Source organism: Pithys albifrons, chromosome 2 (assembly GCF_047495875.1).
Source record: "Pithys albifrons albifrons isolate INPA30051 chromosome 2, PitAlb_v1, whole genome shotgun sequence".
NCBI lineage: Eukaryota > Metazoa > Chordata > Aves > Passeriformes > Thamnophilidae > Pithys > Pithys albifrons.
This window is the reverse complement of record NC_092459.1, coordinates 16,916,122-16,943,812: the sequence shown is the minus strand read 5'-3', so window position 1 is coordinate 16,943,812 and position 27,691 is coordinate 16,916,122. Positions and strand designations below refer to the sequence as shown.

Sequence of the window (27,691 nt, the reverse complement as noted above, 5' to 3'; positions counted from 1 at the left end):
CAAGACCATCCCAGAGAAACATTTTTGGGAACAGAGGCAGAAGCAGAAAGCAGGGCAGGCAGCAGAACATCAACATGTGTGGCAGCTGGATGCAGTATTGGGCTTAGATTCAGTAGCAGGAATTAAAAAAAAGGTGAGAGTCAAACAGAGAAAAATACACTTAAGCCCTGATACTGATTGTTCACCTCAGAAAGTACTGAAGGTGTGCATCAATTAAAAAAGACTTGTGGCAGCTTGAAGAACTTTAGCGAGATTCCTGTGACTGGGGAGGAAAAGGATGCAATGCCCTAATGGGCTCAGGGGAGGTTTTCCCAAACATCAATGGCTAAAAGTCTTCTTGAAACCTCAGCTCACGCAAAACCCCTCAGCTTCATCAGCATAGTGTGCTACAAATATGACTCATATTGGAACTTATATTCCTAGGCTCTTACCTAGGTCTACTGGAGTGTGATAAGCTTCATGTAGCTTACATATTTAGATTTATAGCTCAACTAGCATGAGAGCAAACATGATTTTACACATAGGTGCAAAGACAGAATCATGTGGTAGTTTTGTCCTTATTATTGTGTATCACTTCAGTTGACTTACTTTGCAAATTATTTAAAAACATAAATTACCTCTAAAACATACTGATAAAGATATAGAAACTGCTTCAACATTTCATTTTTTTGTGCTGAGGATATCTGTTCCCATGGAAAAGAACAAATCCAATCATTTCTATCACACTGGTCAATTTTAATGAGTTCCTACAAAATACCTCTCTTGACCTGTCATCAGTAAGATGGTGTTTCAGCATGAAAGACTGATGTTACCTTCACTGCTTTGTTTACAGCACTTGGCACCTACTACATTGTGCATCCTATCTTCCCTTGAGAAGTGAAAACACGTATCAATAATATAGTCTACCAGAGAGAATATCCTATAAATTAGTAATTAAATATTTAAAGCAGATGTAGCTAGCAACTCAATAGAAATATCATGCTGAATTGAACAGGGGAATAAATCAGGAAGTTGTGCAAAAATTTGGAATGCTTCTTCAGAATGTTCCACACTGCAAAAGAAATGGAATTTAATAGAAAATTATATCTTTCCCACAGTTTTATTTTCACCATGGTGTCAATCTCTGTAGTAGAGGTGATTTTCTGCTGAAGGATCAGAGAGGCTAGAAAAATATAATTGTTTCCTGTGGGATTTTTTCATAGCAGAATACAGAATTTTTTATTGTCTGGTGGTTTCCATCTATTTGAGATTCTGTTTTATTTGACTGAATCATCAAGAATGGAATTCGTAAGTTGGGAGGCTGGAAGACAGACACAATAATACTTGCATTTCTATCTTTCATCTGAAGATCTGAGGGTATTTTACAAATATTATGGGATAAAGTCTCACAGTACTGTTTTGAAAAAGGGAAGAATTTGGCAGAGAAAAATTTGGGCATAAAGAGGCTAAATGACTTTACACAGAAGAAGAAAAGAGGCTAAAAGTACAGATTCTTATTCACCGCTCTGTTTGCAGCTATAAAGTCATATGTTTTCTGAAACTACATACAGATTCATAAACCAAATATTGTGGGTTTCTTTTTTTTTCCTAGTGAGGTAGTCCTGAAGTAAAAAAAAAAGTAAAATTGTAAAGGTATTGTGTTTGCAGTTCTCTGAATTGAATACATGAGAAAGGAGGAAAAAATGAGAGAGGGCAAGAAAGGAAAAGGATGAGAAGAAGCTTTGTCAAACTGAAAATTGGAATTTCCTGTAAGGTACAGTAAGTTAAGTTTGTCTATCCCTCTATGACTTGAGGGCTTCTGAAAAACAACAGTCTTGCAGCTCTTCACAAACCAGTCCTCCTTCCAACTAGTTAATAGGTCAAAGGAGAGAACAAGTTTTCCTCCAGTTCCTTCCTCTGCCGCTCACCACAAAGCTGCAGGGAGCACACCAGGGCGAGAAACAGGATCATGAGTAGAGCTCTGTGGTCCACGGCAGAGTTTTGGCCCCAGGTGCATCACTAAGAGGCAGTGTTGTGGTTGTGAAAACACCTATTTAGCAGGAACTGGACAGAAATCAGCAACTCATTTTGTCCTCATGTTTCTAAGTAGTCAGAGCAATGCCTCCCAGCCATTACTGTTTTCGTCAGCTCCGTGAAAGCAATCTGGATGTGTACATCTCTCAAATTTCATTTTCAGTCCCAGGTATTTTGGTAGATTGTCAAGCTCTAATTAAGTATGTGAAGTGGGAACATTGCTGATTCTTTTCCTCATGAAAACACAGAAAAGTCGTTTTCTGCTCCAATTCCAGCAGGAACACAGATGATTTTCCACTTTGATTCTGTTGTCTTTTATTGTCTATTTTTTACCATACCATTTGATTTCTGAATTCCTGTGATACTTTATTTTGATGCCTAGACAAAAACCCTCTACCTACACAACCTGTCTACAAATTTGCAATGAAAGACTGCTTTATTAAGACAGATTTATTTTCCCCTGAATTCCCTCAGTGAAGCTCCACATTACATATTTCTTCACTCTTCATTTTACTCCTTCCCTTTTCTTTCCTGGTGCCTCTTTCACCCTATTTTCAAACTTTTTGCCTTTTTCTGCAGTGAAATAAGAACCTCCATTTGCTTTTGCCCCATGGACTGCTTTCCATCCAAATTCTTCTTCAGCACTTCTCTTCCACATTCTACTCTTTTCTTTTCCAAATCCCTTTTCTTCCTCGTTGTCTTTTCTTACCACTTCAGAATTTTTTCTCTCTCCCTTTTCCTCCTTTTTTTCTCTGTCCCCTTATGGATGATGTTCCTCCTTCATACCTTTCTCCTTTCATGATTTCTAATAACCTTGAAGTTGACACTTCTTTCTTCTTTCCTCCTCTTTGTTGTTTTTTTCCATTATCTTTTTTTTTCATCACCCTTGTTGTCCTCCCGCTCGTTTCTCCCAGCTGATTTTATCATTGCTGCAGATTGCATTGCTTGTGGTCCTCTCACATTGCTGAGATGACTGGGGACACATTGTGCCCTTGTGTCAGGGGAGGAAGTGCTGTGTGTTGTGAAACCTTAACACAGAATTTATTGGCTGCCAAGGCTCAGTGAATAATTTTAAATAACTTGCACTCTATTATTTTCATTGAAGTCCTTGTAAGCTTAATCACTGGCTTCAAAAGGAGCAGAACCAGTCTCGAATTGGGCACTTCTGAAAATTGCATTCAGAGCTCATTTGAGCTCATTTGAATTGGTTCGAGAGGCAACATAAACTCTGTGGGACAGACATGCAGACAATGAATATTTCAGGTGATCTTATGTCTATGGTTTCATGTTCAAGGCTAAACTTATGTTCTAATCCTCACCTACAAAATCATGAGAAATCAGACCCTTACAAATAGCAAAGGTTCATAAAGATGCACTGTAAGCTGAAAATAAAAAAAATAAAAAAGCTAAACTTAGATTTATATGTTAATTATTAATTATTCCAGCTAGAAAAAGTACTTAATCATGCAAATTTAGTTTTAGCAAAGGTGTTAAATGTCACTTTTTCAGATGTAAAATACTGCCAACATTTCTTACTTAGCAGTATGCTCCTGACAGGACAGGCCTCATTGAAGGTAAAGGCAAATTTAAAACTGAAACCCACAGCAGATAAAAAGGAAGTGGATTTCAGGAAATAACAAAAGCCAGCAAAACCAAAAATTTGAGGTGGAAGGGCAAATCGGTGAACTTAGGAAAATCTTTTCTCTCTTGTCAGTTGCTTTTTGACATTGGATACAATGCAATTCTAGTAGGAATGGGCAGGAGATCGGGGGATCCAGACAAGGATCCTTCCTGGTGGAGCATTATTGAGCCCTCTCAGAAGACACTGGGAGAAGGGCAGATTGAAGATTGGAAAGAAGAGTAGAATGGAAAGATTGGTTGTTGCCACTTTCACTATATAGTCTTTCTATCCATGAGGGAATGATGCCAGGCCTATGGAGCTAGTCCAGGCATGAGACTAAAATAATTTTGGCTCAGAGGTTTCATGGGGTAACTTCAGTCTCTTCCATCTCTGCAGAGAGATTGCTCTGTCTCTCTCCCTTTGCTTATAGAAATCCCCAGCAACTGAATGGTTCTGAACTGGGGAGGACTGACTGCATATTCTTCTCCTCAGGTAAAATTTAATTAATTCCCTGACTTTCTGCATGTACAATTTTCCTCTCCTTAGCTGCTGCTATTGTCTGTATTGCATTCCTGCATTTTTTGAACTGTGTGTGGGTGAGAAATAACATGATATGTTTTTTAATTACATTGAAATCCATTTTCCTGTAAGCAGTGTAAAATGCATCATGCTGGCATTTTGAATATTGCTGTGCACTCAAATGCACAGATACACACGATGAGTTTAAATTAATTATATTGCTTTAGAAAAAATATTCCTATGCCTTCCATTACCACCTCTGCATGCTGCCTGTTCTGCTAGCAGTCAGGACTTCCCAGCTCCCCAGCAGCAAGTGCCATGACGTGCTGCCCGCTGTTCTCACATCTAGCACCAGCATATACCGCCCAACATGCCAGTTGCCAAAGGCAGGGTATGTGCCTAATGTGAAATAGCTTCTGTGCACCACCCAGGGGGTGCTCCGTGCTCAGAGACTGCCGGGGGAAGCTGTGAATCAGTTCTCTCCCTGGGCACCTTGCCCACGCTCTCTCTCCTGCCAGCATCGCCTGCCTTGGAGGCAGCACCGGCCAGCTGCAGATCCCCTCCCTGCAGCACAGAGCACTTCCTGGCACCAGGCATGAATCAGTTCCAACATATGCAAATTCAAATGTTCATTTCCAAACAGCTCAGCCTTTGGAAAAAAAAAGGTTCATTTTTATGTGAAGGAGTAACATAAAATGATTGAGGCACAGAGAAAAATTCAGGAGAAAACAGCCTTAAGAGAACATGCCCTCCAACTAGGAACAAAGCCATGCAAATTCCCTGTCTCCTAATAGCAGTGCTGTAAGCCTGTGCTCAGAATAAAACCCCAAACCAACCCCACATAGGCTTTTTTTCAGTAAATTGTGTACACACATTTGTTTCTGAAGAAGAATGTCCTATTCCTAATTAGTCTATTAATATGGGAACTGCGAAGCCTCTTGGGAATATCTGCCACTCCATCACTGCACAGCAGGATTAGTGCAGGTTTGCAGAACAGCCAGTGACATGACTTCTCCAGCTCCCTGTATGCGACAATGGGTCCAAGAGAAGCACTTGAAGGCAGTAACACGGGTATAGCACTTCTGTATTCTTAACTTTAAAAGGTATCTTCAAAAGCTCATACAACCGGCCTATCTTTTCTGTTTAGGACGTAAATGGAAGTTTTTGCTCAAAATTGAATTAAATATAGGCTGAATGCTGAGTCCTTTGAAAATGAACAGTTTGAACTAGGTGATTTTTCCCCTGACAAGAAATGTACAGTTACATTATGATGTGTAGCCTACTGGTTACCTTGAACACCATGAAATTATCAATAGTGTAACCCTTGAATTGTCATGTCTATGCTGCTGCTTCTCCCATGCTCTGCTCTTTTGTAGTTTGTATATCTTTTCCTAGGTGAAGCAATTACCAAAGGGTTTGGTGTGCACAGCAGTATGATCTTGAATCTGTCACTTCCTGAGAGTTTCCTAGAGGTTTGGAATGACTTCAAAATCTGTGAATCTGGAATACTCAAAAAGGTCAGCATTTCCCCAAGAAATGCAGAGAAAAGCTATCAGATCAGTATTGCTAAGAGCAGAGGAAAAAAAGATTAACAGCTTTCATGTTGTCTGTGACCATAACCATCCACTAAAGTTGGTAAAAGATTGGGCGTTAGGCAACATTAGCCATTCCTTAGCTACTCTGTTCATCTACTTCTTGTTTGAACAGAACTGTTCAACTTGTGCAGGCACAAACATCTAATCAAGAGAAGGATTCTAGAAGATCACGGGAAAGGAGACAGTTGGATCCAATCTATGGAGGAAAGAAAAAAGCTGAGTGAAAAGGATGGAAAGAACAAAAGCATGAAGAAAGTCCAATTTATATGTCCTTCTTCAAAATAGTGTATCTAATATTGGTATGAAAGACCAAGCCTACAAAATATTTCTAGGCCTCTATCATTAAGAAAGAAGCAGAAGTCCTGCCTCTAATTAGAGTTCCCTTAGCCTAGCATTATGGCAAAGCCATAAATGAACAGGATTGTATACTTTTATGAGTTATCTGGAAAATATATCATGGGCAGCATGATGGCCAAGAAGTTTGCAAAAAAAACACCTAAAACCCAAGCCTATTAAAATAATCCAAGAGACAGAAAATGTAATGGGCCAGAATTTTCTTCACTGTTAACAACTTGTTTCTTACTCTGCTGCAATTTCAAAAGAGCAATTAAAAGGATGATTTTCAGTGCACATTCAGAAAAGTAAGATAAGGTAAGCATAATAGTTTGGTGTAAAAATGTGTTCAGGTGACTAGTTGCATCTTAAGGCTGAGAGGTATGTTTTGTTCCACTTGCAGTCAGAGCACTGTGCTCATTATTAACCCTGAGAAACTGCTATCGTAAAAGTTCCTTATACTGGATGGACTTTTACATGTCTTCTGCATGTACGTGTTTCTATTTGAAAATACATCACCCAATAACAGAGAGAGGTTCACATTTGGATAAAGGAAGCAAATTCTCAAGGGCTTTACTTTCCCAGACAGATAAAGCAGAGATGTTACTTTCTGGTTTGGGGTGAAAAGTTTACAGCAAAAGATTAAAATCCTCCAGTTTTCATTTTATGTTTTCATTTTATGAAAACAAGCATCTTTTTCCCTCTAGGCCTGAAAACATTTGTCAGAAGCCTAAGTGGGGAAATGTGAAAATACCGAGTGTGAATTATATCAGACTGTGAGAGGCAGTCTGGTCTAGTAAGAAGGCTAATGAACAGTGCAGCTAAGGCAAATCCAGTTTTGTTACTGATTTTTCTGTGTGACTTTATACTAATTTTTGAAACCTCAGACTTGCTTTAATTTTTCAGGTGATTGACTTAAGACTCATGCTCCACTTACAGTGACTTTTAAGTATAACCTCACTGTTGAGCCCTAATTTACCTCAGGTATGCAATCTTAAGCATGACAATTAATAGTGAAGGGAAAAATCCTTATTGAGAGTCTGGTTTTGAACCTATCTACAAGGAGAACAGGCTTGGCACTACCACACCTATGCTCACCCCAAGTACTTCATCCTCCTGCCTCCAGGTAGTCTCCAGAGGTAGACACTGGGCAGCCAAATCAGACATAATGAAGGAACAATTAGGAGGGTAGAATATTTTTTGTATTCTTCCCAGTGCTTTGAGAACCACAAACATTAAGCTGCAAGTTAGCTTTGCTGCAAGATGTTGCTGGATGGTCCTGGGCCTGAGGCACTCGATATCCAAGGATGGGAAGGACAGCTTGCTCATTACTATAAAGAAAAGTATAAGGAAATCTCACGGCTGTCTACAAATACCTAGCAGGATGGTGTGGAGAAGGCATAACAAAAGTGTTCTCAGTGCTGCACAGCTGAAGGAGAGGCAATAAGGGGACAACGTTGATCATGGGAAAGCAAATTTAATATAAATGAAAAAAATTACCTTCAGTCTGGTCAAAGACTGGAATAGCTGTGGGAATTCTAACCTTGACAATAGTAACAATTTGAATGTACAATGTCCTGAGCAACCTGTTCCAACTGGACTTGTTTGGAGTAGGCTGTACTAGGTAAACATTTAGATAACAGTGGCTACATGATTTTATAATTCTGTAATGCATCTCAAAAGCTGTATTAGCTGTTCGGCCTCCTAGTGGCAGTACAGATGCAGCCTTTCCTTACAGACTGTTCCAGAAAGATCATGCACTGTCATTGTACTTGGTTTTAGTCCCTTCTGGATAGTTCATGCTCAACCATTAGCCAATTTATCTGTATAGTTGTATATATTGAAAATACTTGTGTATTTCTCTGTATATGTTCTTTTCAACAACTGAAAATGATGATTTTGAAGTCCAGCTTGCAAAGTTAATGAATGCTCAGAAATTCTCAGTGAGGTAGATGAAGTAGACCACACCGAACATCCTGACCAGTGAGAGGGACTGTCTACCTGAGATAATACTCCCAGTTTCTGCTCTGTGCATCCACTGGCCTCTGCTTTGGAGTTTTCTGTCTGCCCTGGAAGGATGTTGCAGCTGTCTGGGTAGCAGTAAAAGAAGTAGTAACAGAACTTTTAGCACAGTATTCAATAACCTGAAATTGGTGTCATTTCACCCTAACCTGTCAGCCTGAATGAGGCAGTTTGTACATTATGTGAACAAAGGAGGCATTCCTTTAGTGAGGGCAGGAAGCACTGATAAGACCATTAAAACTCTTGCAAGACAAACTTATTTTTTCCATTGGAATCTGTGACTATTCAACAGCACTTTTAGTAATAATTCCAGCTTCATAAGAATGTTCCACGGTATCATTAAGTATAGCATATGAATTGTGCTTTTTATTGTCATGGGATGCGCCCTGGTGTCTTTTACTTTGGCCCTCCTTACTTTGTTCTTGAAGTTACCAAAGGCAAAAAGCCCGAGCTTTTGTACAATTTCCCCTTCTGCAACTCCCATACGGTAAGGCAGTGCAAGTTTGGTTTATGCTGTGAACATCTCACGAAAGAGCTATTTTAAGTTCACAGTCTGATAGTTGCAGGAATATTTTCCTAAACAGCTGCACAGAGTGCCAGGGAGGTTGGATACAGCCAGGGATAAATAACTGCAGCACAATGGCTCATGCTCTCTTGTACCTTAGGGCTCAGAGCTCCCATGCACTGTAGAATTAGAAAAGCAGCTCTGAGTGAGAGGCTAACCCTGCCATACATGATTTTTACAAGAGGAAGATTTCTGCCTGATTTTTTTAAGCAATATACTAGTTTTCCAAAACCACTTCCTGTTTTAGTGTGCTTATAGCCAAATAACCCTGAGCATCTACTTACTGCTTTTAATTCTGATCTCTAATACAAAACTTGTCTAAACTTTGATTAACACTTTCCTTTTTGCAGGGTGGTGAAGGAGAACCACAACTTTCTGTTTTCAGAATGAATCTTTACATCTTCTATTTAAACTCTGTCAAAATATTATTTAAAAAATCACTATCCTTACAAACATTCCTGCTAATCAAAAGCCCTCTGACAAGGATTTGGAAGAATATTACATGAGGCAGGAACACAATTTCTCTGTTTTGATTAGCCCAGAGTTTGGGATCCTCTGCTACACATGACATGGAAGAGGAGCATCTTATTAACCTTCTGGCATGAAGTAGGGATAGGTGCAATTCTACTCTGCACCCTTTCAGCCATAGGAAACCCATTAATTTCAAGACGAGTATGGCACCACAGGAAGGCCAACTGAATGACTGTGGAATGCATTACCCAGCAAACCACATCATACAGATAGGTTGCCACTTCCCAGTACTTATTGTTGTCAAGTGCATCTCTTGCACATAATGTAATCCATTGGCAGTACCTTTAGAAACTGCCAAGTTCCCCTCTTTATGGTGAGGGAAATATATAAGAAAAAGTACCCTTTGGATAAATATCTTATTCATTACATTTACTTTACCTTTGAACAGGAATTATCTTCATTGACATGAACGGACCAAAAAATGTTTGTTTTAGGCTTAAGGACAATCCCACTAGCTTGAAGCAATGGCTTTTAAACTTCAATATGGAATAAAATTACTTTTGAATTTGTGCTTGATTATATAAGACTTTATATGAAGATATAAAACACACCTGGTCTGTGGTACATTAACATTGACAAGACTTACACAAAAATCAGAGCTATGTGGTCCTGACTTTTTTTCTTATTACCATTTGTCAATCAGCACCCTTTACTCTGGATTCAGTAGAGTTAATACCAAAATTTGTTAAAATAGAATTAAACACGGTATCCTGGATGCAAATTTTGCATACAAACTAGAAAACTACCTCTCATATGCATTCAATAATAATAATTTTAATTTATAGATGTTTGTTGTATCAAATAGAATTCAAACAAAAGTTGAATTTCCTTATCAATACTTGACTAATTAAACTTTAGAAATACTGTTTTCTTCTAAAACAAGTTATGATAGGACTTTGTCTATGACATTTATCAACCTGAAACTGGTTTTGGCAATTGTAAGAAGTGCAAACTCTGCATGGAATTTGGGCTTGTAATATTATTCTCAATCCATTAAAAATATGCTGCTCAGGTAAACTTTTTCACAGCTACAGAACATAATCTGGTATCCAAAGCCAGCTAAAGACAGTGGGAGGTTTTCCACTGACATGATTGCCCAGAGAAGTTGTGGGGGCTCCATCCTTGGCGGTGTTTAAGGCCAGGTTGGATGGGACCCTGACCAACTTGATCTTCTGGAATGTGTCCCTGTCCATGGCAGGGGGGTTGGAACTGGATGATCTTTAAGGTCCCTTTCAACCTAAACCCTTCTGTGATTCTATGACTCAAAATGAGTTTGGATCAAGTCTCAGTAAAGAATTACAACCATTGAATGACTTTTTCTGTGAATGGGAGTGTTGAAGATTAAGCCTTAGAAGGCTTAAAAAAAAGGAAAAAAACCTCAATACTTCCATTCTTTCAGATTCTTCACACAGAAGTCACAAAAATTGTATTGGGTGTTATTCCAAAGCAAGGCCCTTGCCCCTCCTTCATTATACCTACACTTATGGAAATACTTACGCTCTCCTGACAGATGTTTCTTGATTAGAGCATCAAACAAATCACCACCTACAATGGTTCCTGGAGAAGCCTTGAGGAGAAACCCATAATCTATCATTTTGAAAAATGATTAAGTTATTTTCAGATAAATTGTTATGATTTCTCTGGGGTTTTATTCTGTAATTTGTTTACAAATCTTATTCATGAGGAACAAAACCAGTGATTTATCTCTGCAGTGTCCAGCATAACCAACAATTACAGATTTTAAATTAAAACTTATTTGTCAAATGACCAGCAATTACTGAATTCACTCCGCTTTTATGAATAACTTTTTAGAATAACTAAACGAAAAATATACAAATATTTGTGAGCAATAACAGAGATATTTTTATACCTATGGTCTGACATAATGTCTGATTTATGGCAGAAATAGCAATTAAGGTCATAGTCGAAAGCAAATGTTTTTTATCTATTAAACTCTGAATTCAGCATTCAGTTGACTGCATTTAATGCCAGGTCATTTTATTTCTTTTAGCTATCATCAGTTTATACAAAAGAACAAAAAAATCCCTAAGCTTATAGTTTTACAAATGAGTAAGCTGTGATTTTCTAAGTCTTCTTTGGAATAGTTTTTGTGCGCATGATGTGTTCAAGAAAAGTGCCAGACTGACTGGCCTGGAAAAAATAGTTCTCTACCTGTAAAAAAAGAAAAGTCTATGACTTGGTTCTCTTATAACCTGCATCTCTATGTTTTGATTCCTATTTAATATAGAAGACAAGTGCTTCAGTATCTAGTCTCTTTTGAATAAATGATATTTATAGGTCTTTTAACTGATCAGAGGCTTTCATAATGATGTCCCCATTAATCTGCAGTCTGAAACTTTGGAAACTAGGTCCAGTTCATCTCAATGTACTGTTAACTCTGAAGCCTGAAGACGACATTTTAAATAGCACTTTGAGTGACTACTCTACAGCTCATCATTTGAACGAAACTATGTAAATAGTGTAGTTCTAGAAACTGAACCTTAAATATAATTTATTCAGATTTAATTTTTTGGAGAATGTGTCTTTTTCCTTTTTTACCGCAGTCCAAAAAACAATACCTAACACGAGTAATGTGCTTGTACCTCAGTCTGCCTCCTTACACAAAACATATACTGCTGAAGCTGAGTGCAGTGGAAGCACAGTCAAGCATTCAAAAATAATTAATGATGGCCAGTGTTAAAGTACTTCTCAAAATCTAAGGTTGTTTCACACAGTGTAGACCAAATGAGCCCATGCTGAAAGAGCACAGTGTCATTATCTGTGGGAGGAGAGAAATCAGTAGACTTTGAAGCAGTGGAAATTCTCTGTGTGTTGGGGTAGAAGGGTAGTTTTTACATGCAGATGAGCAAATGTAAATTCCACTCACTGGGAATACAAAACTATTGTAAAGGAAGATTATGAGGAGGTGTTTATGAGGGATATGGGATATTTTAGAGATATAAAACATTGATATAGATACTACAGTGCTGCAAAAAATGTGTGCCACATAAAGTCCCAATTGCACTGAGATAAAAGTAAAGGGATAAACTTAACTGCATGGCAAAATCAGATGTTACTGTGCAGATACAGACACCACATAATTGAGTTAGCAACTGGTCATTTTAAGGAAACAAACAATGCAAGGGATTTTTTAATTTCAAAAGATTTAAATAAGGCAATCAAACATGAATGCTAACCCAAGAGAGCAGCTGAGGGTATCTGCCCAGATCATCACTGTTGTATCTTAGCGTAACTCCACTGAAGGCAACAGAGCTATGCTAATTTACACCAACTGAGGATCCAGACAATCATGTTCAGGACTTCAAGTGACAAAATTACTTTCATTTTGGCATATATATTAAAGATTTTTGGCAAGTCTGACCAAACACAAGTGCAAAACACCACATTTTTAATTCCTCTTTTAGCATCTGTATAGTTTATGCAACTTCCCGTGGGGTTCGCCTCAGCACTTGGGATATACCACAGCATCATGTTGCAGATCTTTGCAGATCTGGATGGAATGAGCAATTGGATATGATCTGTTGATTTGAAGCAAAAATGATAGACATCACAATGGGAGTTTGCACAATAACCAAACTGTGCCAAAGAAAAGACCCTTGAATTGATTACAAGCAAATGCCAGCCTGAATGAAATTAATTATGTTGGACATGTTCAATGACAGAGAACTATGACCAAACCTAAGGAAGACAGAGAAAACCATACACATGGAAAAACTCCAAGACAAGAAGACCTTCGAGAGATTCATTGAGTATATTAACATAGCTAAACATATTCATTGATAATTAAACATAAGTAAGTGCTCCTCTCAGAATAGTTGCTTAGAAACTGCACAGAATGGCACTGGAATGACTGACAAGAGAAACGTTTCAAAAATTAAAATAAACTGTCAAATAAACATTCACACAGAAATACTCAGTGATTAGTGAAGAGCTAGGAACTAAGGATTGTATCTTCAAAACTGCCTAAGTTGTTACTGCAGACACTGAATTCTACTTTCAAAATTAGGCATACAGCAATTGCAGGGATGTGGATACCCAGTACTTACATTCCTTCTAAACACAAACTTTATAGACTATTAAGTCTAAGGTTCATCTGAATTAAGACTATTTTGGGTAATAACTGAAAATGGTTTTAAATACTTATTAAAATCCAAACAGTAAAAAAGTACAGCTATTGTTATCTTTTGTTTTAAATAATTCAGTAAGGAGGCCATAAACTACTAGGCTATTGTAGATACCACTATGCAAACAAAGCCTCTCATTTCAGAGCATTTCATAGTACTGACAACTTACTGAGGCTCTGACTCTGCAATATGCTTCATGCAAACAATTTTGTGCCTGCATGGAACATTTCACAGCATCAGAGGTAGCAATATGTAGAATATAGTAGATTTTTAGAGAGTACATACTTTTAAGACTACCTCTAAATAACAAAAACAACAATGAAGGATCTTATGTAAACAAAATTCAAGTGTTTTCTATTTTAAAGACAAAAGTTGACAAACTTAAGTGAGAAAAATGGAATGACTCAACCTTACCAGAGCCTGAATGAGTTATTCTAACAGAGAAAAGCCCAGCCACTTCCATATGTAAAACTTATTGTGACTACAGAGATGAGGTTGCTGCAGATGATGGGTTTCTATACAAAGGACATTATCATAACACCACACAACATGAGGTTGGAAATGCTAGGTATAACCTACAGTGCCCATTTGAGTATTGAGAAGTGCAGGAACAGAGCCCAAGGTGTTCTGTTCTGGCCAGGCATGCATGCTGCCATCAAAGATAAGGTATCCAAGTGGAAATCTGCAATAAATACAGGAAACAAAAATGCAAAAAAAACCCACTGAAACCACATGAGATTCCTAATTTCACTTGGCCCAAGGATCTAGTTGAACAAAGTGGGAAAGATTATAAGTGAACTAATAATTGGGGATCTATGTTCCTTGGTTTCGTTTTTAATAATTTAAATTAGACTTGCACACTAACTTGCAATTTAAGAACACATTAAAAACTACAGTTTGTTCAGTTTGTTTTACCACAACACTGCAGATAAATTAATAAAACACTATCATTTACAAATGGCTCACTCTAGCAATTTTTAACATTTCTGCAAATACATCACATCTGGTCTTTGCAATCACATTTTCTGTACACAAGTTAGCTAAAGCATCAAGGAATTTCAAAAAGCATCTGCAGATTCAAATGATACATACTTAGCATCAAAGGAGTATTTCAACAAAACACAAGGTTACTTAATAGGCTCAACAACCTCAGTATTCAAGAAAAACTGTAATGACAACTTCTAAGTTTCTCATGTAGAAAAAAAGACATAAACAACGGGGGTAAAAAAGTGATAATAAGAATGGAAATGGTTATTTCTCTTGCAACAAAGAGTAATTTTCCAAGATAAAAGTGAGTGAAAACTATATAATGGGTCTCAGTCTTGCTACATTCTTACAGGAGGACAAATGTAATCTCAGCAGGAAAAGTGAAGGAAAGAGTAGGAAACAGAAGGCAAGGCAAGACTAGGCAAGGGATAAGACTTCGGTGCAGATGAAGCAACAAATGTACACCCAGAAACATCTCAAGTGGAAACACAGGATGCAGATGAAATCACTTCAGCAGCTAAAGAGATTTTTGCAGAAAAAACTGGTTTGAGTACATAAAGTACATAAACTTTATACTGGGAGAGCTATCAAGTTTTAAGAGTATAGATACTGATCAATGTCCAAGAATGCTGTGGTTACCTAACAAGGGAAATGTTTCTATGGTGTTTTACTAATATAGCCTATGAATTTTTGTTTCTGCATTTAAATTTGGTTTTGGAGAAGGGCTATTTTTTTCCAGATGACTAAAGCAAGGGGGAAAATACTATTTTTTCCCAGTATTATTTTATGTATTTATCAGAATAAAAACAACAGAAGCTTCTCCATTCCTGGGAGGGTATCCCTTTTTCCCTGTTCTTGCCAAGCAGATTGCAGAAAAATCACACCAATAAGAATAAATAATAGAGATATTAGTAATATAAAAGAGTTTCCCTAGAAGTATGAAGTAAGGATATCCTTTCTGTCCAGAAAAAAAAATCGGTATTGCATGGAGTAGATTTTCCTAGGAGAGTTGTGCCTAACAGGTAGAGCTTCAGAGAAGTTCACTCTTCCATCTGAACACTGCTAGGATGGCACATCTAGGAGCAGGGACACAAGGATGAAAGGAAATTAAGAGAAAGAGTAGAAGATGATCACCAAGAATATGGAAATTAAGGCAGAGTAATGCGGAAAAGAGATGGAGGCAAAGAAATTCCAACTCACTTCGTTGTGGACAACATGCAAAAATATACTGAACTCCTCACTTAGAGTTAAGAAGAGATGTGGAACACAAAAGCTTTCAGGTTTCATTGTTGTGAGGGAAAGGAGACTGTACTCCTACCTGTAAGTGACACAGGGAAATATCAAAAGACACCCACCACAGAAAACAAAATACACCCAGGTGCTTTGGAACTGAAGGACTGGGCCTATTACAGCAGTACCAGAGAAGTATCCAAACTTGCAGGCACCTGCCTGAACCATGAATATTTCTGAGGTTCAGATTAACTTTTAATATAAGCACTAATGGGATTTTCTGGCAGAAATTTGACCCAAAGAAATAAGGGTAAATGTTGACAGTGTGATATTTACTTCCATGGTAAAATCAAGCTAATACGTAGTTATCTATGGCATTTGAAAAACCATGATTATTTTTACATCAAAGTAGCACTAAGCAGAACTAAATAGAACTACATTTCTGTGAGTCTCTGGTACCCGAGTTCTCTGGTTCCCTCACTGGCAGGACACTGAGTAGGAATGTTCTCAGCCACTATACTGCATTTTGGCTGGGATCGATTTACTGATGATCAAAATGTGTCCTTTTAAAAACAATAATTAATTTTAGCTTTGGGTTGTTGTTTGGTTGTTTGGGTTTTTTTAAATTTGGTTTTGAATAAGATTTAAAGTGCTTCAAAATGTTAGGTTTTAATAGCATTTATAATTCCATAATGGGATTACAGTTTTGAAGTAATTGTAACTATTAGAGAAACATGTGAGTGATAAGGAATAGATAAGGAAAACTGATAAGAAAAAGTCCCTGGGTAAGATTAAACTGGATTTAACTTATGAATATTTTAATACTGGTAGCTGTCACTGGGTGGGCTGTTAATTGCTTTTCCATCATAGTTAAGTTTACTCATCAATATATTGTCCCTTTAAAGATTAGTTGCTTGTCAGAAGTACTATAAACCAGAATCTTAATACTGGATCCTTGCAAGATACTCATTTCTTCAGAGAGCCTTAAAGCTGTTGACCTCTTTTTTTTTCCCCTGATTTTTTGTCAGCGCAGTAACTGAAAATTAAAGCAGAAGAAATTTTTCTGTTATTTGGAGGTCACTGACCAGGATATGTAACTGCTTTGGCCTGCTGATAAACTAAGAACAGAGACTCTTTTGTTTCTGCTTGAGCTTTGGGTGAAAGTGGAAAACCAGACAGTCTGCATGGTAAACCTGAGCCAGAACTCTTACAGGTGAGAAGCAAGTATGGCAAGGAATAATTATCCTGACCCTGGAACAGTTTAATTGAAAGCTCCAACATTATTATTCTGGGAAACAGGAATGTGGGTAATGGAATCCTGGAGCCACAACTACCAAAAGGCAAGATGGAGAGCATAACTGCTAAGAGAAATAAACTTCTCTCTAGCCTCTCCAGATTCTCTGTATTATTTTGATTATGAATATTATCTGATGTATTACTCATGAATGTTTTTTGAAACATATGCTATTTTATATTTCAGCTGGGGTACCACAAGAATCAGCGTCTTAGCAAAATTCCCGTGAGGAGGCTGCATTACACATTACTTGTGTGTGTTGTACAATACTCATAAGGAGATTGTGTATTGGTAAAATGTGATATAAAGGCTTTAACAGCACATATGTGATATTTTCTACATGGCAAAGCCATAGAAGTATTAAATCCTTCCAAACTATTCAGTCTAGAAACATGATCCCTATGCTTCACTATCACTTCTTCTACTGCACTCTCACTTGTTCTCTGTACCCCACACATTAAGCAAGTATTTGCCAGAAATTTTACTGAGGTTGAAGTCTTCATGGAGGACTGGAAAAAACTACACTGAAAACCTGAACAAGGAATAAAAGATGAAGAGATGAGAACAGTATAGATTGGTGAGGACAGGACAGAAGGGATCTCAGCCTGGGATATAGGCAAAAAATGTGTATACATTTCCCTCTACAGCCTGGGGCAGGAGCCAAGGTTACTGATTCCCACTACTCTTGTGCTGTCAGCAAATATGCATGAAACATCCCAGCAATGCTCCCCAGCTCCTCCTGCTGCCAGTCCCTGCAGACCACTAACCCTTCTGCTGCTGTTTGCTATGACAGCAGTCCAGGTGACCTGTACAGCAGATACCAAAAGTTCTCATGGTGGCTGCTGGCCTGACAGAGAGCCAGTGGTACCCCTTATTATGGAATGACTTCTTTTCATCTTGCTCTTTTTAGAAACAAGGAAATTATACTCCCAGACCTCACACACAAAAATATAACAGATGTAAATGAAGTACTTCACAGTTCAAAAATTTCAAAATTGAATTCGCTTATGTAGCTTTGGTTTAGCTGCTTTGTGCATACACAGTACATTTACATGATCACATCTTCTTCCATCTTAAGCAGAGAACAAGAGCATAAATGAGAGTTGTATAAAGGACGCTGCCTTCCATAGGACTCCTACTTCGCTGCTTTCAAATATATGTGAGAAATGCTAAGATGCTTTATTTCTGTCTCTGTACTAGTTTCACAGGATGTAGAGACAGAGGACAATCAAAATATAAATGTGATGGAGGCCAGAGATGGGCTGACCAGACAAGGAGCTTGAGACAGGGAACAATTCAGAAAAAATGAAGAAGAAAAACAGGACAGAGCAAATGGGCCAAGTGAAAGCTGGGACTGATCAGTTTTGGGGTAGGAGAAAGAACAGTCTGGCAGTTTTGAAACACTGGACTCTGCCCCACTTTTTCTGTAGAGTTCATCCCTTTTCACAAAGGGTCAATCACTCATCTTACAGAACTGCTGAATTCCCACAGCTCCAAGCAAATTCAAGGGTAGTCTTTGACCCTATATAGTTCTCTGTAATGTGAAGAACTCTGACAAATTGAGCCCAAAAAGTAGTCAACTGAGCAAACGAAATCATATGCCTAATTTTTCTGGCTTTAAAATGGGGATAATACCAACACTGACTTACTTCAGAGTATAACTGATGATGAATATAAATTCTTTTTATAACTGAGATAAATTAATTAGGAAGCACTCAGATGCAATGGTAGTGATAAATATGGGAGTGAATTAGTAGCTACATCCTCAGAGTGCTGTTTGAGGAAACTGTAGTGAATAACAGACAGGGCCTCACATGGGATAATAATGAGGAAGAGAGAAGAAATTCATTAGTTGCTTATGCAGTGATTACTGTCTGTCCTGTGCAATGCTTTACTCTGCTATCCCGTGGAAAAACATAAGATCAGAAAATGAAGGCTTGCCATATAATGCAAATGCAAAAGAGAACTGAGTTAAGTAAGCCTGTTTAAAATTCTGGCATTTTCAAACTCAACTGAGTTTTATGTGTTCAACAGGTATAATGATAACTGCTAAATTGATAATGCTAAATGCTAATAAAGAATAGATTCTAAACATAAAAATAAAACTTTAAATTAATTTTTTCTCTTTGCTTAGCCAAAACTTGAAATAAGTAGAGAGAATGGCATGAGACAAAAGTGAGGTCTCAAATTTAAGTGTTTTATTTTTCTTCCAGGTCTCTACTAGGTAGGCGTGAATGTAGATATTTGAGAAAGGCAGAGGAGATGAGATAATTCAGAAACACCTTTCTAAGGCAAGTAGAAACTTTGTAAAGCGTCAAAGCAGCAAAGTATGTGTTTAAAATATTCATGCTGCCTCAAGAGCCTTATTTGTGTTTTGCTTGTGCATTTACATTTCCTCGAACTTCTACCACTTGACCCATCACAACCCAAAATCCAGGTCCAATTCAAAGTTTCTCTGGGGTGTGCATATCTTTCTCTGCTTATATTTAAATGTTTTCCTTGATCTAATTTACATCCCCTTTTGCATAGCCTTCTGGCAGCATATACCAGCATGACCTAAGCTAATCGTTTCAAACATTATTTTTGGCTGTCTGGGAAATAAACTAAATTTCACACCTATTGTTTATGTCTAGCAACTAGAGTAGCTAAGACTAGAGAGCAATCTTACTCCAGTAGTTTTCTCAAACTTGCTTTCTTATTCTTCTCATGGTTTACATCAAGATTTGTTTTTTTTAAATCAGGGTATGCACTGAACTCAAGAAATGTTAAGGCATTCGCATACTATAAAGATAGAATACTGCTTAGCATGGCATCATGAGCTATCCTTTCATACTTTCCCTACCCAATTTTCCTCATTTCTTGTGAAAATCTTTCCAGGTTAACCAAAGTAGCAACTCAGGAGTACCACAATCTCATAGCACTAACAAATGCTATAGTTCTTCCACACAGACAGTTGCAGTAGAGCACACAGTGCAGTAAGACAGAGCAAAGCTAAGTCTCACGATTCCCTAACATTCATTGTTCACAACTGTTATTCCAAAATAACTGAAAGGAATTGTAAAGAATTAATTTTAAGTGGGGGAATATCTAAGTAAATACTAAAAAATCTAATGAGAAAATGCATTAGACTGGTAACAATGATACAAACCTGGGGAAAATCATGCAAGCGTTTGGGAAAAACAAATTGTTTTCTCTTCCCTCCAATCTATGTCTGAGAAACTACAGCACTTTACTGCTTGTGTAATCAGAAGGCTTTCATCAGTCTAATTGTATGAGAATTTTCTGTTCTAATTAGCAAATTAAATTTCAGAAAAAAATGGAATAGAAATTCGAACATTTAGATGAAATTCCAGAAGTTCTGACTTTTCTGCATCCCTATACGTGAAGAATAGACAAAAGGAAATGCTACGTCAACAGACTTATGTATAGAGCCTCCTGTATGGAATTTCTCTAGAGATTCCAATGCATGTCCAAGCAGGATCAGCCTTGTCTGAAGCAGCTCTCCAGACAGCATTTCTAATTTCTGATACAACTATCCACAATTTTCAGTCAAATATTTATAAAGAAAATATTTGTTCTTTATATCTTACTTGAGTTCCTGTGAGCTTGTGGCCAGCATACTTCGAATGCTTTTGTCAGCCAAGGGACAGCCAGATAAACTGTAAAACATGGCAGGACATACAAGTATGTTAATCTTCTCATTAACTGAACACTCCCAAACAAACACAACATAAAAATTAAAAAGTAAAAGTTTGTAATGCAGAAAAGCGATGGGGCAAGTGCTGTAATATTGAATTCTGTAATATAGTTAACCCTCTGAATATATTCAGTTATCAACATTACTTCCAAAATTACATAGTGTAAATGTTCTTGTTTGTTCGTTTGTTTCTTTATGAACTAGAAAGATATGACAAAAATATTTGAGATTCCTGGGTTAACTACTTAAATGCTCTAAGAATACTTTGGAAATTTTAGTAATCTATTTAAAAATAAAAGACGTTCATACAACACACAAATTAGCATGCTTTTAAGATCAACATATATTACTCAAAGGGTTAACACATAGTTCAACGTTTTACTTTGACAGCATTGTTGAGGTAAGCTGAAAACAATAAATTGAAAAGACAGAATCCACCATGAAAAAAATGAAGTCACACCTTCTATGTGAGGCGTAATTACCAGTCACATGACCACTCCCATCACACCCTGGTGTTGGACATCTGCCACCAAACAAAAACAAAAACAGCCAAAATAGTAAGTATGTTTAAAAAAAAAACTTTTAAAAGTTTCATTGTTTCCAGTTTAGCTGCAATGACTGCAAGGGGTTTTAAGCATCCTAATCGAAAAGCTGCAAAATGAACCGGTTTAAATGAAAATGGCGTCTCAATACAATATAGCATCATTAAGAACAAGCAAATACACATTAGCTTATCACTTTACTTAACTGGCAGTTTGAAACATTTATATGCTGCAAATGTTGCATGCTCATACTGCAAGGCGTATATGTATTCGTTGGTTTAAAAAAAGACAAAGAGAGAAAAGGTTAAAAGGAGAAAAATAATTTCACCTCACATTATGCTTACGTTATTAAATCCTTTTTGCTCTCTTTGCATTGAGGGTATTTGGGTTTAGGACTTGGGATTGTAACTTCACCAGGATACCTTCTTTCTTCAAGTGCCTCTTGGAAAGGATCCAAATCTTCCGGCTACAGGCAAATATATACACATTAATTTCAGCTGGAGGAGGTTACAACTCACATAATGCAAAACAGAGTCATCAGATGCTATCTCCTTATGCTATTCTGACAGAGGAAATTTATGAAATTATATTATTTCACCAGTTAAAATTTTTAATATTTTTATTAATATTAACTTTTTGAATATTTTAATGAAGACTTCATAATATGCGAAATACATAGTTTACTTATCTAGAAAAGAAAAAGTGAGGCCAAACCCCAGCTTTTTTTCTATAGCTGTCATATTATTTTGCTCTAAAAGACTGTTTTTTTCCCTAAAGTCATCACAAAACAGTGAAAAGGCAGAAAAGATTACTAAATACAGTATCTTAAGCATCAAAAAGCCACCTTAAATGACATTTTTAAGGATTTCTATAATCTCAAAGATGAAAGATGAACAATCTTAACATTTACACACAATCTCAATCTGGGACAAACCTCAATCGATCTGTCTGGCAAAACAGATTGATATACGTGGTAATTAACTTTACTGATGTATTCAGAAATTCAAACCCATCTATTTCAGGAATGTAGTGACTGAATGCAGGCATTCAACAATTCCTGAAGATGGTGCTATAAACATTACAGCAGAGGTAGGGAGTTCTGCTTGCTCTGAAAGAATCCACAGCTTTACCTCACATTTCCTTGACAGTGACAGATTTCCTGCCAGCTTCACTGAAATTAATAGGAAAACTGTAGATACCACCAAAGCTACACTGCATTCAGGGTATCTAGTGAAAACGCCACTTTGTTATGTATTTCAAAGATACTGAAAATAGTTTTATGTTTTGATTAAAATTAGCAAGAGATGTGCAACATGCAAATGATTACCCTAATTTTTTGTTATAAGCCAAGAAAAACCAATCTCTAGAAGTCTGCAAACAGCTAAGTTGAACTGAGTGCAGGATTTTAAGGTGAACAATGGATAAGGGTTAAAACCTGACGGAGGAAAGCTGTGGCATTGAACCTTGCCAGCAGACCTCTTCAGTGCCCTGTTTATTCTACATTTTGAAAAGTAATACTCATTCATTAACTTTTTTTTTTGCTGTTGTCTTGGTATTATGAATAGAAAAAGTAACACTGACTTCTAATATACCTTCACCACATTCTGGAAAGAATGTATTTCATTACTACAGGCCCTTACACACAGAGCTATCAAGAGTGTGTAAGTAACCTAGAAGATTAGTTGAAATGGTTGAAAATTTACATTATATTCTGCTGCTTTTGTTTAAATTGATTTCTAAGTAATATATGCTTTCAAATACTGAGCACATCATTTATGGTTTTCAAATTCAGAAGAGTGTCTTGTCTTCAGAGCTGATTATCCCAGTACTGCTCAGTTATGTCAACTTGCTTAGATAGAGTAACATAATCTGGATATAGCAAAGCATCTTTACTGCAGCAAATATTTGTTAACAAGATGATCCTGTTAGAAAACATGATTCACATTCATGGTCCCAATGTTGTCTTATAGAACTTAGTCACAGATCAGATGTGTGCCAGCATGATACAGTCCTAAAGATTAACCAGCAGAAAGTCCTTTTTGTCAAAATCCACCAGTTTTATCACTTACTAATTTTATTTCCTATTTTCCTCCAAATGTTATAAAATTAATTAATTACCAAAATTAGACTGCAACAAGAACCAATAGATGAAAAAGACATACATTAATCTCTTTGGAATCATCTTCATCTATCCTACTTGGCTTCATTTTAGTGTAGTCCACTGGCAAGTCCCAGCAGTCACCCTCGTTCAGTTGGTAACACCGGTTATTCATCACAGCTTGCCGTTGTGGGGACATGGGCTCCAGTGGTGTCAAAATGGTACAGCAACCATCTCGCTGCCTCTGTTTGTTCATGCTCAGATCCAACGTCCCATTTTCATCGACTTCCATATCAGGATTCTGTCAAAATAAGAAAAATATTGTTAATTCGGCTTCACACCAGCAAACTGCTACCTCTCCTTCAATCTGATTGCCTAGCAGTGATAAAATGCTTTTCCATTCCTGTATAGATTGTGAGCATTGAGCCCCCTCCTACACATAGCATGATGCTGTTACACAACATTAATGCTGTTAAAGTAGATTTCTTCCTGAATGGTTAATGTGATGTCTGGGGGAAAAGGGGAGAGTCTTCAGCAACCCTCCTGCCATCCAGCACATAGGTGCAAAATCTGGTATACAAAGGAGAAATATCTAAAGGTATTTTCTTGCTGTTCTCTTTATGTTCCTGATTTATTCTGCGACAGGTGAGTACCTGTGAGGCAACATCTGCATAGTTCTTGTTTTCAGTCTTGACACTTGTCTGGGAGATTGGAGTAACAAAAACTAGCTAGCATCAAATAATCTTTGCTTCTTTGTTTATTTAACATTACCAGTCAATGCTTGATTTGATAGTCATAAAATAAAACAGGCAGGTAGGATACCAAAAGAAGTCCTTGTGGACACCATTTGCCAATGAGTACATGCATTCAAATTTCACAGCTCCTTCCCTGCAGATGAACACATACTAACATTTCATGTATCTATCTTTATAATAATATGTGTCAGTTTCTGTGACAACTGAATCACTGTAAAAATGGGGCAAGCATGGGCTCTGACTTTTTCTTTTGCAGAAACAAACAAGGGGTATCTACTATATTAGATGAGGAGAAAGAAGATATCTTAAAATGAACACAATGAAAAAACCTAAGGACAGATAAAATAAAAATGCCAACAATGAATCCCTCATCTTTCCAGAACTTAAATGTTTTATGAGAAATTTGATTTCAAAACTAACATTAATGTGACTGACTCCTCATATGTCTGGTGACTTTTCCTCATCTTGAGTAATAACAGAGATGCAGGAAAGCACTGTGAATGCAAATCTCTCCTTCTGAATTACTTCTTTTTGTCAGAACTTATATCTAATTGCTCCTACTCTGCTAATTTAATTTAGAAAATACTTGTTTATCTTCTCAGATTAATTCCTTCTGTCTCAATATAAAGTGGCACATTAGGAAAGAGGCCCTTTCTGGTTTAGACACAGAAGACTTTTACCATTTTATTTCAGCTTCTCCCATCATGTTGATATAGAGAACAATTGCATTTATTTACATGCCAGAAAGATATTTCCCTCTTGAACTGTATTAAATAAATTAATATAAAAATCAGCATTTGAAAACAAAGTAGCCACCCACTCTGGCTTAAATCATGATTATTACTAATACCTACTGCTACGGGTTTAGTTTGTTATGAATGATCAAGGCGCTTTACACAATAAGGGGAAAACCTTTACTATATGTGGAACAACAGAACATGTCTGCCAGCTCAAAAGCTCCCTATAAGCACAATAAAAAATGTTTCCTCTGCACTGCATCTGTCTGCTCAGCCATCTAGTGGTCTCCTCTAGGCAGCACTGTACTGTTTGCTTGTGTATGTTAAATACTCATTTCTGCACAGCTATCAGTCAAAACTTACAAGTTTATAATGAAAAAAGTCTTCTAAATCTTTAATGAATGTTAATAGAACACTGTTTTTTTCCTAATACAGAAAGTTTAGTTGTAAAAGCTTTTGTTTGTATCTGTATAACCATTTTATAATATACTAAGGCTTTATGAACATACAGAACATTAGTGACCCCTGCAATACTGTTAAGCACATTTAAAGTCACCTGTACCAGATGATTTTTTCATTCCAAATGTATTATGCAATGGCTTAAGAACTGTGATATCACAGACAGGCAAGAAATTGTAACACACAGGACCATAGGTTTCTTTTTACTGAATCTTGTAAGCTTAGGTTTCATTTGTGACTTTTAAATGAAGATACACAGTTAAATCTTAATCCTTTCATAAAATGAATGAATCAAACAGTGTTAAACAAAAAAAATCAGTAGTACAATTAATACCACTTGAGCAATCCAAATATCTTTTATAATTAGAGACAAATGAAAAAGGGAATACATGCTATCAGTATCACCCATTTATAAAACCCTTGAGATTTCCTGGGATACTTGTGAGCAATTTGTATCTTCCTTCTTTTTTTTTTCCTCTTTGCTTTAGCAGAGCCACCAAATTGTTAATTTTGAGGGAAAAAAAAAGACAAGATGTACTAAAGCTATTCTTCTCTCTATCAGGGTCACAGAGCAAGTACAGTTAAGAGAAATCTTCATCAACAAACAGAATTACTAATTTTTACCCTCGCACAGAGATCCTGAGGCTTAGTGGAGAGGTTCTGAGGCATCTCCCTGCAGCGAGTGGAGAGATTCAGAATAGCAGTAGCAGCCATGTGCGCTGCCTCCATGTCATGAGTATAGTCAAAGCTGCTCTTGCTGCAGGTACTGCTGGCACTGCTGCCTCCACCACAACTCATATTGCTGCTGCTGCTAGGGGCATAACTGCTTGTTGTGCTGCTGGTTGGACTCGAATTCTTACAGTAGCGTTTAGCTGTGGGAAGAAATATGACAAGGATGACTCAAAAGAAGGAGCATTCTGCATAAGTGAAGAGAAAAACAAACTGCTGGAGGTGAAATTTATAATGAGGAACAGTAACCAATGCCAAAACAAAAAAGAAAGCCCGCAATAAGAATGATGGCTGTATTTCTTGATTTTGTTCTGAGAGTTTTATATGCTACATGTGTGAATTTGTATGAAATAACCTCCAATAAAAATCTGCATGATGTGATCATGAATCGTTCTGACAAACAGGCTGGATTTAGAAAAAAATAAAAACACAGAAACACTGCTTTTACCCCACATATATAGTCAGACAGAAGGTACGATCTGCTTGGCTCGTTCATTTTCATTAATGACAGGCAATGTAACACTATGGGACCTCTTCCTATTTACATGAGCAAACTGTTAATTTAAGGCCTAGACTCCCCAGAGCTGCCGGAGATCAAGCCCACCATAAGGCTGACAGGCTTGGCCTCTGGGCCACAGTGCCACCCAAATGTCCTCAAACACCCCATGCTTCCTAAAACCTTTCTTCCTCCTACACCACAGGCAAGTATTATGGCACTGCTCATCACAAAGGAAAGGAGCACGATAAAAGGGAAAAGGTGGTTGTCACACGTGAGTTTTACCATGGCTTGCACAAAGAAAGAAGCAGTGGTTGTTTAAATGGCAACAGGTACAAGTGAAATGTCCCTCCCTTTAAACAAGCCAAGCACCTACCATCCTTCATAAAAGCAGTAAGGGTCAAGACACCCCTTGCTGCTCACATCAAGGACAGTGATGCTTGGCTGTACTCTGACCAGCAGAAGCTAGAGGTGGTCACAGGACAGCCAAGCCACTAACAGTGCTCATGTCCAGCCTATCCAAATACAAAGCAGCACTATTGCTGCTTTAAGTAACACTCCTTGCAGCCAAAGGTATTATAGCAATAATGGAAACCAGCCCTATTAGCCCACTTACTTCTCCAACCCCCTTCCCAAATGAACTGTTTTAAAAGTGTTTACAAAAAATGCAAGAAAGTACAAACTCACCTCCAAAATCTAAAACTTTATGTATTTTCATAAAAAAGTCAAAGTCAGAGGATACATACATGTATATTACAGCAACTATTTTCCCTTAAGATGTAAATGCATACTGCAGAGATCACACCTTATAGCACAGTGTAACAATAACCAACTAGCATGCTGATTAGAGAGCTATACAAAAAAGGTCAGGCCTTAGCTAGAGCTCTTCCGTGATGGGCTCCATTTAAATGCCAGGCTCTTCAGTTGTATTTGTCGGAGCAGACATACATATAATAATCTGCTCCCATGAGCACAGCACATTTGTGAACCACGGGCTGCTTTGGTAGGCAGGCAGTGTTCAAAAGAAGAATCTGAAAGCAAGATATCTCTGCTAGAGCTTATGTCATCCTCCTTTCTCTAAAAAACTGAAAAAAATCATGACGTTATTTTTACTGCAAAGGAAAAAATATTTCACTTAAATCATAACAGATGGAGTTTTCTCAGCAAAGCCACATAATACACAGGGTGTGATTTTTTTTTTAATAAAGTGAATGCTAAACAGTCATCACATTTCTTTGTTTTGAACACATAGTATCACTACTCTAGCAGGGTATCCACTAATAATAAATTTGTGAACTGTTTCCCAAGAGTTTCATTATTAAT

The 27,691-nt window shown here is 37.3% G+C and overlaps 1 protein-coding gene and 1 long non-coding RNA gene across 17 annotated transcripts in view; one reads left to right on the top strand and one right to left on the bottom strand.

Moving 5' to 3' along the window:
- The window catches only part of MYT1L (myelin transcription factor 1 like), a 298,788-nt gene that overhangs the window by 37,377 nt on the left and 233,720 nt on the right, over positions 1-27,691 (bottom strand). For 9 of the 16 annotated variants that reach the window (XM_071548396.1, XM_071548394.1, XM_071548398.1 and 6 more), the window contains 5 exons: positions 25,768-26,015; positions 23,257-23,493; positions 21,439-21,560; positions 21,013-21,075; positions 20,446-20,514 (listed from right to left, as the gene is read on the bottom strand). In XM_071548396.1, coding sequence (XP_071404497.1) covers positions 20,446-20,514; positions 21,013-21,075; positions 21,439-21,560; positions 23,257-23,493; positions 25,768-26,015 — 739 coding nt within the window. The remainder of the gene's footprint in view (positions 1-20,445; positions 20,515-21,012; positions 21,076-21,438; positions 21,561-23,256; positions 23,494-25,767; positions 26,016-27,691) is intronic. The other 7 variants (XM_071548400.1, XM_071548402.1, XM_071548403.1 and 4 more) reach the window with 1 other exon arrangement.
- LOC139668663 (uncharacterized) lies at positions 4,059-26,222 on the top strand. The gene is made up of 4 exons (XR_011697106.1): positions 4,059-4,126; positions 16,595-16,774; positions 19,069-19,146; positions 25,706-26,222. It is a non-coding gene; the product is annotated as an uncharacterized lncRNA (long non-coding RNA).